Here is a 15,069-nt window from a genome sequence, read left to right as displayed (position 1 = left end):
AGTGACACGGATTTCATATCTTTTCGTTTCCAACGGGAAACGATGCGCCTTGAAGGACGATTGGTCTGAGTCTGACGTCTTTTAGTCTTAAAAAGATTGGTTACAGATAACTCCACCTGTTTCATCTTCACAGGGTAATGATGAATCTGCTCAGTAAAATTTCATAGGGTTATAGAAACTTATTTACCCACCAAGGCAAAATAATGAATAAAAATTCAGTGAGACAGCCACAAGAGAGGGTAATTGATGACAACATTTCAGTCGGTTATTTGGGTTGCGAACGTAAGACCTTATGTCGAACTTTCTGAAACCGGCGAACTTATTGGTGTCCAACCGTCTATGTCCGACACCATCGCTTTTCATTACAGACACCTCATGTGGACATTCATGTCAGCTTAAAGCATCATCTGCATGTGGTTGCGGGATTCGCAAAATTTGAATTCACTTCTCTCTTTTTTGAAGTCTTCCTGATCTTGAGCGGTTTTTCCGTTAAGTCTCTACCAAAGACGGAAGCATTGAGCTCCAATTTTACTGTTATTAGAGCTTCGTAGCAGTGCATATGCTTGGCTATGCCGGGATTCGGACCCAAGATGTCTAGACGAGTGTGTAGCCACTACTCCTTTGGGTCAAGCTGGGCACACATAAATTACCAACCCTGAACGGGCGAATGTGTTCACACTGGTGCCTAACAATATGAGTATACATGTACAGTCGCACCTCTGTCCGGCAGATCGTTAGACGGAGGTTTTACTGCTGGTTGCTCCTCGCTTAGTAGAACTATGGAGAATTTCCCATTTTTATTATTTAGTTTTGTTGGTTCTTGAGAATAAAAGTTCGTCGCATAAGGAAGTAGCCTCTTCAAAGGGGCTCTACAAGGGGGAATATTTTCGCACTCTGAGAACCCACTTCATAGTAAGGGGAGTTGCCTTATGCTGGTCCTTGACCTGCGCTTGATGGTGGAAAGTATACCTTTGTTTGCTGGATTTGTCTACAGCTACCTTGATTACGAAATCACTTAGGGAAACTAAATACAGTTTGAGCTCTTCACAGAATAGGGCTTAAATGTAAACTGATAGAAAACGAACTTCATACTGGTCTGGCATCTTTTTTCGGAATGGCCTGTCGCAACATTCTATCTCGATTGGTACCTGTAAACATATTTGATATGGCTGACACTCAAGCGCCGGTGAAGCCAACTGAACGCCCTGTAACGGTTGCAGATTCAAGGCCTTAAGAAGGGAGGGCGAACAGGAAGGGAACTTCTGGAGTCATATGTGGACTCAACTGGTGGCCCACATTTGCCAACTCAAGTAAGGATAGCTGGACGTTCGAGACCCATAGTATACGTGAAGGATGATCCGTGGCCCGCACATTTCATAAGGCGTACCTAAAATACACGCATATTGTCAGCGTTCCCTAGTTAGCGATCATATGAGTCTGTCCCCTAGAATACAGTGCCTGCCATTTAGATTGATTTATATGTATACATTAGTGACGTAATACCTTGCTTACTGGGCTCCGGCTCATGAGCTTCCTTTCGCTTTTCCAACCGCAGAAATTGTCGTAAACACCTACTTTCTGAGATTCACTGTCTGCTGATACTTCCATAGCGTGCATACAACAGTCCGACAAAAGTTTCAAAATTCACCTCTACGCTGAAGACACCGGAAATTCCAGGGTGCTGAGGAAGATTATTGAGACCTACATAAAGAAGACCCAAAATCCACTAAATGCTTGCATATGGGCATTAATTCAGTTTTGGAAGAAGGCTCAGTTAAACCCACCTGAGCCTCTTCTTTATAATAGTTATCTTTAACGGAGCGGGTCGCACAAGGTCGTCCCATGTTTTGGTTGGTACGATATTCGAAGTATCTCAGCACACTGTCTAGACGTAATACTACTTTTCGACAGCCCATAAGGTCGACGGAAACTCGGGGAGTGCACTTGCCTGTGGAGCTTCAAAAGGGTGAAACCGGTCGTGAGCTGTCGAAGAGTATTCAGCGTCGTTGTGAGCAGTGTTTGCTTCTAGACAGCTTAAAATCGTATTCGTTACAATATACCAAATAGAAGCTAGTACAAAACAATACAACATGGTGACATACACACTACGTAAAAGGAGATTAGCAATGAAAACACCGAGATAACTCAAAAACTGCGACCAGGGCTTGCATTTATGAAGTGTAAATCTGAACTGTATACACACTTGCGGACTCCCTTAATGGTTTTTGCGACAATGGATTGTACGCAAGGGCTTTAATACAGCTTGAAATACACGTTTTACCGAAACCCGAGCGGTATCAAGTAATGCGTACGCAATCGACTCCTAAAACCCTGCTTTGGTATAATGCCATGGTTACCATCGTTCAACTGTAGAGCCCTTTCGATGCCTTGCTTCCACGGACTTTCTGATCCTTAGGCTGGGACCTTAACCACTGAGCCATCTTCAGCTCCGTGGGTTACCGTACACCATTGAGAACAGCCCCCCCCCCTCACCAGGACGGCTGCTTCTATGATCCTCCTGTTGTACTCAATCTTTGAACTACTTGAGCTGCGGCTAGTAATATAAATTTTTCTCTGAAGCAGAAGAGGAATGGGCTGGTGAGAAACACTTCGTGCCATCACCTCAAAACTGAATACGATAGGTAATTGAAAGCTAAGTATGGATATAGCCTTGGTAGCTGAACACTTCAAGGACACGTTCAAAGTCACCTGGTCAGGGCCATGGTGAGGTGAGCTTGGACACCGGCGTAGCTGCCGGCATTTGAACAAGTGTTTTGATTGTGAGAAAACCCAGTTTAGTTTACACGGCAGACTGTCAAACGAACTACTAGGATTCGATATATGACCCGCCTAAATCAGGCTTCTGGCAGTTGACGAAAGTGGCTATCTGTTTACACTGTGTAACATCCCCTGAAATGTTTTTTCACTGAGATCTGGAAGTACTCATCGAAAGGCACCACCGTATTCTGTATGTTCATTTGTTCCTGCAGCTTCAGGTGAGCTGCTAACTAACGTATAGAACGCATCGTTTACCAGGCCTATGTGCTCTTTTTCTGAAAAAAAATGCCGGAGTCAGAAACAAGAGATATAATTCGACCACTGTATGGCATTGAAGCATCGATGTTGAACACTGACTTCGTACTGTCGATGATGATGTTGATGATGATGATGATGATGATGATGATGATGATGATGTATTTGACCGCCAGATAAGTGTACTGCAGTCCAGGTGCTATTTTTGAGCAGACACCAGTTGTTGAGTGATAACTTTTGAATGGAAGTGTAAACAAGTTTAGGTTTTTTTATTTTGTCTTTGGTACTGTTGGATTTAGCTGCGAAATTGATCAGATGTTCATTCACCAAAAACATTTGTGTCAAAACACTTCTCTTTGAATGCGGTCTTTGGTAGAAATGTTCTTTAAAGGCGAACCTTTCGTGAACACCAATAAAGTATCTAAGGATGGTTTGAGATTCTCATATCTTCAATGTGGGGGACAAACTAAAATGTGTCATGTGAACTGCGGATACCTTGAGTCGTCTCTGATACGTCACATAACTTAGTCACGTCAGTCTAGAACGGTCGATGTCGTTCGAAGTGAAAAGATTTCAGTCGTTTTGTGCCTGCGGTGGAGCCAATGAAACTGATTTTAAGTTGCACAATGAAAGATGAGTTCCCGCCTAGTGGACTCTTTCACAGACAAATAGATGCACTGATCATGAGTTATCCACTTGGTCGAACGCCAGAAGATGTATTCATGACCCAATAGGAAAGAACGATACTAGCTAGCACACCAGAACGGTTTTATCATTTTGGCAGAAACTTACATACTGTGTGATAATTCTGTTGATTCAACCCCACTTCTGGATGTTTTCAGCGGGACCTATCCAGGCATACATTTTTCACAAGAAAAGGAACTTGAAAACCAGCTACCTTTTTTCGAGCGTAAGACAATGCGCACATCCGAAACCAGCAAATTTTCGCACAGTTTCCTTCTCATGTTCAGACGTTATTATGTGGACTGCCCCCGTGATGCAGCGGTAGGAATCTGCTCGTCAAAACTGTGACGAGAACGTGGAATTATTTTAAAAATATATTTTTAAAAAGTGCCTACCCAGAAGCATCTCCAAGTATGCACCTCAGACTAAAACCTCTCAAAGAGGCTATAGGCAAAGCAAGATACAAATCACTTTAAGTCTGCCTTCCAGGGATAAGTTCTTTAGTCCGACCAACTCATTTGTCTGCTCCTGTGGCAACAGTTACACTTGTAGTACGGAAAACCAAACGAACAAGACAGCCCAACCAACTATTAAGCACGGTGAGTTCATCCCAGAACATGTTAGTTCTCACTGCCTTGTTCAGACTGATGTTTTGAACAAGGCAATTGCCAAAGCCTGTTTTGGAACTTGTTTCTTATGTAATGCGGAACAGAAAACGATGCAAAGTAAATAGATCCGTTGTTGATGGACACCCAAAACATGATTTACGTTTCAACTGCTTTTGGACCATTTTGTGGATTACCAACTGGGATACCAAAATGTTTAAGAATTCTGCTTATTTCTCTTGTAACAGTTATTCCTATTTGTATTTCCATACCCGGGCTTTGCATACAAAGACATTTTATTCAGAATCTAGGGCTCGGTTTGCGAGATGGTCACCTGTCAGCTTCACGTGACTCACCAAATTTACATTAGCCTTTTCGGTCCCAAACACTGGTAATGATTATCGGTTTAAAACAGTTCTAAGTTTACTCCCCATTTTGTCCATTTTGTTCAATTTTTACGTATACTTTTGAACCTGACGAATAAACATCCGAGAGAGAGAGAGAGAACAGAGAACATTATACCCGATGTGAAATATTCCGGACAAATGTCTTCCTAGAGTCCGCTGACTCATTAGGGGGGCATATAATTGCTGTCACAACTCTGCAGGTTAGCATCCTGAAGTCTTGCAAATCTGCATCCGTTTGACTGACTACTGCTCGAAACTCATGACGGCTACATAGTATGGGCACTGTTGTGGACATCCCCGGCAGCGTGAATGACAGGGGCCGATTTTAAATGCTTGATCACGAGTCTCCGGCTAATGGTCATCTAAATACGAATTTGAGACGTTTAACCAATCTACTCTATTACTAGCATTGGCGGGGAGTCTGTCAGTTATCGTACAGAACTCACGTTAGAATAAGCCTCTCAGTCTCCTTCTTGATTGAGTTTAAAATTGGATCGAAAGCCGACCTGGGCATATTTCTCATTGGCAATGTTCACCAACCAACTCTGCTCAGTACGAAGACTGTCTGAAGCCTCATTTTGACTAAATGCACAGGAAAGTTTTTCCTCAGCTACAGGAAAAAAGAACAGATGAGGATTCGTAGCCACTTGTTTGCGTACATACTGATACATGAATATACCGGATTTGGTTTTATTAGGAATTCGAAACATCTCACTGAGGAGAAAAAGGTCATTTAAAGTCCACGTGATCAGGCTCCTTAGACTGTTATGGATCACTATGTCTGATGCAGAAGTGGACATACATTGTTACTAGTGTCCAGCTGTCACACCAAATGATTTCGAATAAAATCCAAGTTGGTCATCACACTGGAAAACACAACCCATCCATATCCGGAAATCGACGTCACTCCGATCACATGTCCACTCTGATCGACCACGGGACCACCGCTATCACCAACCTCCGGAGTTTGGGAGTTGGTGTTCTCATTGGCGCAGAGAGCACCTGTGGTGTTGATTTGTATATCCCGCGGACACGGAGTAATGTCGACAAAACCTGAAATTCGGAAGTAAGTTGGTTGAAATTAATCAACAGAACCTACCAAATCGAAGTAAACCTGTTGTTTCAGTTGAGGGATCCCGACCGAATCCAAGAACCAATGAGTTTGGAGTGACTAGACCGTGAAGCAATTTTTCACGTTCCTCTTCCGTTGGATGTAACATGAGACGGCTTAGTTCAATGAAACCACGCTTCAAATGGAACGGTCTATCTGTGCACAGAATCGCAATGTCTGTTGCCCCACCCAACCCTATCGGATCTTCATCCTCCCCGTCTGACAACTTTTTGCATGCGGAGGTGTAAGACTCGGGATAGGATGCATCCACTATCGAGCGGAGTTGTACAGTATCGCTGTTACGTTGATCAAGGTCGGTAATATTGGCGTAGGCCTGCAAAGAACGGCATATATATGTGTAGTATATATATACATTATATTCATGCATACATACATTCATATATATATCGCACATCATAGCTCTAAGCTAGTCATTCATGACCAGTTATTTGTTGAAATCCACATAATCAATGCTTCACTCTCCGTTTTATTATTTTCCAATAATTTTATGGAAATTGAATTCGTTGTTTCCGGTATGCGTCTAGCCTGTTCTATTGGCTTCCTCGTCACCTAGTGCGACAAACTGGGCACTAATTTTCTGTCACATCCGCTTGGCTGCACAGTGTATTTGAGTCGGATAAACTCGCTCCCAACGGCTCAATTCAGCAACGGAGCTAGTGCGGGTTTCTGTCCATGCAGGCCGACTTCTTAGTGATCCCTGAGGGGTCATGAAATACGACTGTCACTCTTGAGACAGTTAGTGGCTCATGTTTGTGCAAACCTAATCGAAATTTTTGTAATGTATTACTCATAAGGTTGCTGACCGTTTTCGCCCTTTTTGGGGCTCGTCAGGTAGGCGCAGTCCCCGGATTTCCGTCAACCTTATGTTCTACTTGAAACCAAATTGCACGAAATTAGCGAATATACACTCATTTGCAAACTAATTTGGTTTTTGTTTGACTATTTGATTATTGTGAACTATTTGTGGAATTCTGCAGTACTTATGCAAACTGCAAAAGCAATAATGGTTCCCATGTGATACAGACTCGCTGGTGTACTTTCATTTTAAGCTTCGTCCTGTAAGTGAAGCCAGTATATGGAGATATACTGTATAGTTGTTTCTTCCTGGAATCACCAATAGTACGCATCTCTAGAAACTCATAGGGATTCGAACCGGCAGCCTATCGGCTAGTGGCTGAACCCGTTCGACCACGACCGGCACTGTGATTCCCTCGCGCTTAGACAAGATGTGGCGTCATTCCTCCTTTTATCACGGAATCCACATCAAGTGTTTGCATTTTGCCTGACTGCTCGACTGACGGCTCAGAGCTACTATTAGTTCATTAGTAGCATAAAACTTGGAGATTTTCACCGGTGCCGTTCATCTGTAGGGTGGTTCAGCGTAGATTGGTCTCACTCACAGGACGAAGTCTCCATTGAAATTTCCCAAATCTCTTCATCCCACCAAAAATATGGAACGTCTATGGAACGATGTTTTTTGTTGTTTTTCGCCAACCTCTTTATTTGGACCACATGTGTTTCCCCAACTTTTATCATTTTGTATCCCCCCCCTTGGATATCGCACCCAGAAGGCGAGCATGAAAAATTCCGCCGGCAATAGACAGCTGTCATCACATTCGTTCGGTCAACTGGGTGCCCATTTCTCATGGTTAGCCTCAACAACATAGTGGGTTGTGACAGATCGACATAGAAACGAGGTGATGGACCCCTTTGGAATTCGAACAGTTAATCCAAAAGGTCGGTGTCTACTGATGGTGCATGTCACTATACAACTCGGCATCACTTGTACGTTTCAGTGCTGGAAAAGCGACCGTCGTGACCTGGGTGTATCCAAAGAGCAGAATAAGACGACCCAGATTGGCGAGGATAGGACAAAACTTTGGAACAACTTACGCAGAATTGAGAGGGCTAAAAGTAGCCAAATGATCACAAGAAATTCTTGGGAGCATTGAAATAGATCTGCGAACAGAAAGTGAATCCATTAAACCCAGACCGGCCAAAAGCACAATGGGTCTGAGGACACATCGACTTCTTGGAAGGCATGCTTCTCAATAAACTCTCCAACCCAGATTCACACTGTCTTACACAATTACTCTAGTGAAAATGGACTATTCTAGCCAGTCTACGAAGGCTGTACTTCAAAGGGCGATCGCTAGACTACGTAATTGGAACTCTACCGGAGAAGACGTATTATCCGCCAAAACTGTTCAACTTGAGTAGGTGAACATTAAACTAGAAAAATTTCCACCCAATCTGACAGACCGAAAGCACCCACGAAGATTCAAGGACGAATCAGTCGTAACCCTGATGGAAAGAACAGAGCAACCGACGAAAGCGGAAAATTATCAAAGAATCACTTTCCTCTGAGCTGCGAGTAAACTCTTGGCACACATCTTGCTCGACCGCCTCGACGCTGATATATTGGATGCGTTGCAAGATGGATTTCGAGGCGGACGGAGCAACACTGACTCTAATTCTGCAGCGCGTCAATCATGAGCAAAATTATCGCGAATGGAACCAAACGGCATGTGCTTTGTTCACAGACGTCGTGAAAGTCTTAGAATGTGTGGATCATTGTGATTCGTACTCAAAAAGCTCTACTGACCTGAAGGAACTGTTGACATTTGCACATTCCTGCATTTTGGTATGACTATCCGAGCAGATGCGTGTTGAACCACCTCTACTGAGTTCGAAACCAGTATGGGGATGAATCTAGTCTACATTCGGGCTTTAACTTTTCTCAGTCTGCATACAGAAGCATTTTGTTATCCCGAAGAAAGGCCACAGATTCGGTTCTGTCTAGAGGATTGCATTTTCAAGCGAAAACGTTTCATGGTCAAAACAAGGCTGCATAGGCAAGGATGTGATTGTGATTTTTGCTGCAAATCCGAGGGGGAAATAGCAGCTACCGCCCAGAGCATATATTTTGACGGCAACTAGTTTTGGTAGAGAGATAAGTGCTTCCAAAGTACTTGTTTCTATCAGCCTTTTCTCTGGATGGGGGGGGGTGGGGGAACGACAGGTATCATGCACTCGTTTTCATGGCCACAGTATAGGGCGTTTGGAAAATTTCTTATCCTCCGACAGCGTATTGGCCGCAGACTTGATAATCGCTAGTGAAATGCATGCTGTAGTTGCCAAATTAAGCATTTCTTTCGGTCCACTATATGAAAGCATTTGGAACACACCTGGATATCAAGCTGGTGGGGTGCTGAGCTATCGCGCTGTCTTCACCACGGTATGACCGAAAAATCAATACTGTACCGGTGGCACATTCGAATCCCCAACAAATTTAATTTACGGTGTCTGAGAAGGATGAATTGAGTGCAGCGGCCAGAATGAATTCCGAACACTTAAGTTCTTGAACGAGCTAAGATCAACTGGAAGCAGTGCGCCTTGATGCACAAGTGTCGCATTGAAAAGGGCCAGGTAAAACGAATGGACGATACTCTCATTCAGATGCAGCTTATTTAAGGACATTTAGAGAATACAGCTTGGACTCGGGGACGGTCGAATTCGCACCTCTGGGACAGCTACCAGGCAAGTTGTGAAGACTGTACTCTTGAATTCAGATCTTGGAACCGATTGTCAGTAAATCCAACATTTGGTAGGTATCTTCTGGCTCACGGTGCACAACAGAAGCCTGACCAGTTGTGGCATGGCTATCATAGTGCATCGACTGTGAATTGTAATTCCTATTTCCCGGAGGATACTTCTTATCAGAACAACAGTTATGACAGTTTCACTGTAAAGTTTGCAGATGCTACTCCTAAGACATTGGTTCAAGCCGGATCCTATGGTACCATACAAGTTTGGTCGCAGTTTGGTGTGATCTGCATCATGGGAACTCTTAGAAACTTATGTAGCAGAAACTTCACTTTGGAACAGCACTTCTTTACTTATCCCCCATAGAAGTCCCTTGGAGAGAGGCCAATTCTGGGGAGAGTTCATGGCAGTCATTCCTAGAGGGACCACACCCATCTCTCTCTCTCACTCTCTGTGAAGAAATTTTACACCCAAATAAAGACTGTGACCCACGTGATCCGCTGGTTGCATTTCAAACCTCGGGTTGCAATTCAGGACAACTGTAGTCAGACGGATAACATCTTGACTGCTTGAAATTTTGTTGAACTGTCTGGGAAAATTTAGACTGAGACTCTGAAGGCAGAACCCATCAGCGAACGATGGAAAAAATACAAGGAGTTCTTAGGCAAGACGATAGGGATTATTGTACTCACAATTTCGCACAGCAGTGAACGGACACATCTAGACACCGTGGAGAAGTAGGACACCGTCAGGAGGATTGTCCCAGCATCCGCCGCAAACCTGACCTAGTATAGGGGGACAGACGAACGTTATTTTGCGGTCTGGAGATATGTAGACAAGTGGAATCCAGCATGTGTTTTGTACTTTGGGGTTTTCAGTCACGCGCAAGTGGGATCTCTTGGATCCTAGCCAAAAAGACGTGCTAATCCTATGACCGTCAGTTTGAGAACCGCAGCTTTCATTTCGCCTTGCTACATCATCGCAAACTCATCGGTAAATTATTATCACCGCGGGTTTAGAATGAAAAAAAAACGATTATTTGCGTGACAGATACTATCACTCTTAGTTGCTACTATACTCTGCTCTAATCTACCTTGTTGTGGTTTACTTAACACTTCATTGCGAACAGCCTACATACAGTTAACACTCGCTGTGCAGAGAAAACATTGGCGATCATGTTTGGAGACAGTATAAAAGTAGATAACATTTCACTACTGGTGAATTTTGGTATAATTGTCTGTTGTAAGACTGAAGTTCATCTAGGATTGAGCTTCTGGACTCGTAAATCTTGTAGTGAAAAATATAGAAAATATGGCCGTTAAACTATTTTGGGGGTGATTTTTGGGTGAAGTTTCAGTTTAGACGAGACAGGATCTGGACGGAGATTCCGACAACTGTGTTTCAAAGACTGAGGTAACAAGTAAGAGACCATAGCCTAAATAATACGTGCTATCCCAGCCATTGAGGAACTCAAACGGTTTGAGTCAGTAGCAGCCGCGACTTGTGCTTAAGAGTAGAGTTATTCTGTGTGTTCAAGTATGTTTGAATCGGACGATACACCCAGGGAAGACCTATGAATCCTTATGAAGACTCCCACGGTGTTTACAGTCTCATCACAGGCTAGTAATAGACCTTGTGCGTTATCCTCCTGGAGAGCTTATCCCATTAGAGAACAAAAACGTCCCTTTCTCTGAGGTGGTCAAGGCGATCATCGAAACCGAAATTCCCCTCAGTAACCTACCCGTGTCATTGGATCTCCGCAGGCACAATGCCCAGCCGTCAGTATTTTATCCGGTGCAACCAGAGTGCCCGTACATCTGTGCGTGTCTCCGGTCAACAGAACAATACTCGGGAACTCTCCGACTTCAGCCACGTAGCCATTTTGGATGCGATATTCCAACAATCCCAAGCCGGAAATCAACTGAGGCCAGAATACGATGGTCCACAAGCTTGGGTTGATTCGCATGATGTGAAAAATAGACTAGTGAATGTATTCGAGTGCATACGGCGTTAGCAGTCATGTGCTGACTGGCGATCTATATGGTTCGGCGGGCATCGTATTGATGGTCTTTCATCAGCTGACTGGTGTGTGAAATCCACTTTAGTTTCTCACAGTGCTGCCGGAACAGAGAACTCAAACTTATTTATCAATGGTCGCATTTCACCACTTGTGATCAGAAATGTTTCTTAGTCTTAGATACGAATTGGTGATCTTGGAAGTCCTCGTTTACTTGTTACAGGTGAGAGATGAATTATGGGCTACTGGCGTGGCGATTTGATTTATTCGTCTGCAAAAATAAAGACCACAGTTTTGTAACTTTATTCGCTTTGAATGACCGTGGTAAGCAAAAGGAAGTGCATTGTTCTAGTCCCGTGACCGTTTGGTGACGTTTGGCTTTTTGGATGGTTCATCCATTATTGTTTGATAAGCTTGATCTCACCGAAAAATTAGCTGGCAAAATAGGTTAACTATACCCTCAGATCTAAGGCTGTCCCTGTAGCAGTCACATCTTTGATACGACAGTTTTGTCGTGCATATGATCCACACTAGATGATGATTCCTCTTAAATACGCCAAATTTGCTTGTTTCTAAAGCCATAACTACAGAGAGTCCAATGACATCATTTTCATTCCGTGTTATTCAATAAGTTCGGTTACGGGCATCCTAGAGATGTGGGAAGATGACAATAACATCTGAGCGCGGGAGTCAGAGCAGTCTGTCTAAGGATAAGACTGCACTGTCCATCCATGGATCCTGTTGATATTAATGTCAGCTCAATGGCCAAAAGTGTGATTGCCATTATTGGAGGTAATATCGTACATAAACGTTTCCCCCCACGAAGGAAGTGTTTGAACGGCTGAAAATACCCCCCTTTTGTGCTCCATCGTTGTTACCAAGTAGTGTGATTTGGAGGAAGCTCGCAGCTGTCTTTGTTCCTCGTAGGGTGTGCTGTAGCAACCAACCGTCGTCTTACATTCCTAGACCAAAACTGTAGGACAACCCATGTTTTTCATCGTAACTTCATCAACAGTCAATCGGATTGGATGACTTTTGTTTACCGAACCACAAATTCAGTTATAAATCAGCTTGTGACTTTAAGAGAATATTTTATTGACTAACAAAAAAGTGAAAAATAGCTGCGGCAAAATTTTTAGACCACTCGGTGGTTTTTCTCGGCTGGTTCGCCTCAACATGTTCGTCAGTCACTCCGCTGCATTTTTTTCTCAATGCACGGATGGAAAGTTTACTGACACCTCCCCATTCCTGCTATAGNCTACAGAAGGTGTCAAAGATGCCTTTTGGAGGGTCGCAACGGTTTGCGCCTTTTTAGAGCACTTTAGACGGTCGTCGCTATCCGAGTTTAGCAAGGTTTGATTAGTTTCGCTGTTTGACCAAGTGAGACAAAAACTTTCTTCTAGGTCACCTGTTTTACTGTTACTTTCTAAATCAAGTAATCTTTAGGAGTTTTAGAACACTTTAGACGGTCGTCGCTATCAGAGTTTAGCAACGCTTGATTACTTTCGCTGTTTGACCAACTGAGACAAAAACTTTCTTCTAGGCCACCTGTTTTACTGTTACTTCTAAATCAAGTAATCTTTAGGAGTTTTGTAGTTTCATTTCGACATCCTTTGATGAAGCCACCAAACAACATTAGAGATGTGTAATCTTTGACAGCGACTTAAATACCTTTCCCGTTTGAGACTTCAACATTATCGGTGTCGAAATTCCGGCTGATGCCACCCGAACACAGTAAGATTGCTCAGCACGCCAAACACAAACAAACGTGTTTGGTGATCGCGCGAAACTGGCGCTAAATCGCATCACGATGTGTCAACACTATCGGTGTCGATATTCCGGCTGACGCCACCCGAACACAGTAAGGTTGCTCAGCACGCCAAACAAACACAATCGTGTTTGATGATCGCGTGAAACTGGCGCTAAATCGCATCACGATGTGCTTTGGTCCGTTTCGGCCCACAGACTTGTAATCCAATGCTTACAGGAACACAGGCAACGACTCAGCGTGCAACACTCACTGTAGAGGTCCACTGTTTTGGCAACTAGTCGGCCACACAGTGACCACACTGCCTCTGAATGACACTCTGTTGGACATCATCGATTGAGAACAAAACATGCTGAGTACGAATTGACGTAAAGGCATCATAAATTGTGTCAAGTTCGTGCGTGAGTTCTCATCATCCGCCTGTCTGTTCAAGGGACTAGTCCAAAGATACGATTGCTGCACGTGACAAACGGAAAAAGAATTGGCTAACCCACTAAGCCATACGCCCGTGACTGCTTCACTAGAGATAGTGCTGAAGACTGAACTAACCCTTGGTGGCGGCAAGGGTTACGGGGTTTTCAAAGTTTTGCAGGAACCGTCATTATCAGGCTATCGCCCAGTTTTACAGGATCTCTCTAAGGTGGTGGCACTGTGGTGAGGCTGGCTATAAATAACACAGCTCTGTGCAAAACAGCTCCTGAGTAATGCACACACAGCGATTCATTTATAAGACAATCTTGATTAGTCTTCCCGACATGGCTACCTATTGTGATCGCACTGTTTTTCATCTCATGAGCGGGTACGTGCCTCTCTCTCAAAAGGCTTGGTGGGTGAGATGACAAGGACGGTGACAACGGCGGCGATGCTGGCGACAAAGGTGAGGTCGGTTGAGAATTAAGCTGCGCACGCGTGTCGGAAAAACCCACCGCATGTGGACAGTTTCCAGATGTGCCTGACAAACACGGGTGACCGGTGTCGGATTAAGGGGAGGGGGACATGACTTGTGATATGCGCTTTTCTACTAGGAAGGCGCCAAGATGGCATCCGTTTACAGGTGTGTTTGAGTGTGGAATTATCCCCAAGTTGGTATAGTCTCCTCCCATCCCCTTTATGAAAAACATATATTTATGATAAAATTGACTTTTCATCAGTTATTCTAGTCGGACTGGGTAAAATGATGTGTGTTCCTTTGTCACATGTACACGGTGAACTTGAAGGAGGTCGGTGACGCGTTCCATTCAGTTGCATTCCCGTAGCGGTAGATCCCTAAAACATTCAGAGCAGACGTAGTTGCTTTAAGAGCCCAAGCCCGACTTCGAACATGGTAATGCTGAACTACACGTGTTGTGAACATATACACCCGCACAATGTTAGCATAAAAAGTTACAAGATAGTCATGCACTTCCGTCAAGATGTATGGTTAGCGAACGCTAAATTTTACCCTTCAAAGTAGCATGTGTTTGTTCTCGATCACACTAGGAATGCCTGTTTTTCTCAGACGGGTTCCGAATGTGACGGTTATTCCGGGGTTTTGAGTGGTCCGCGCACAGTGATCTCTGTATGAATACAATACGAAGATTATATGGATTATTAAGGGGTTTTACCTGAAATTAAGGTGTATACCTGGGAACGAAGCAGGTTTGTTCAGTAAACATATGGTTTTCGAAGTTGAAATGCTTGCCCCCCCCCCTCCAAAAAAAGCAGACTGTAAGTCGAGGGAAAAACAAGATCGTCCTTATTAAGCGTGTTACAAGAACACAGAGAGCATAAGAGCAGACAACCGAAATAAACCAAACCAAACTAGTGCATCAGCACTGCGATTGACATCAGTCGTTTTACCCGACAGTTGCCCAGAAATCCGGGTTTATGATAGACGA

At 43.8% G+C, this 15,069-nt stretch overlaps 1 protein-coding gene across 1 annotated transcript; it reads right to left on the bottom strand.

The window, feature by feature from the left end:
- Nucleotides 1–5,552: 5,552 nt before the first annotated feature.
- Nucleotides 5,553–11,373, bottom strand: T265_10807 (hypothetical protein; the record flags this gene model as incomplete). Its single annotated transcript, XM_009177282.1, has 3 exons — nt 5,553–5,782; nt 5,829–6,174; nt 11,149–11,373. 3 exons carry the CDS (start codon nt 11,371–11,373, stop codon nt 5,553–5,555), a joined length of 801 nt encoding a protein of 266 aa, XP_009175546.1.
- Nucleotides 11,374–15,069: the final 3,696 nt, after the last annotated feature.

The sequence above is a fragment of the Opisthorchis viverrini genome (assembly GCF_000715545.1).
Source record: "Opisthorchis viverrini unplaced genomic scaffold opera_v5_409, whole genome shotgun sequence".
NCBI lineage: Eukaryota > Metazoa > Platyhelminthes > Trematoda > Opisthorchiida > Opisthorchiidae > Opisthorchis > Opisthorchis viverrini.
Note: the sequence above shows the minus strand (reverse complement) of the source record. Positions and strands in the feature narration are given on the sequence as shown.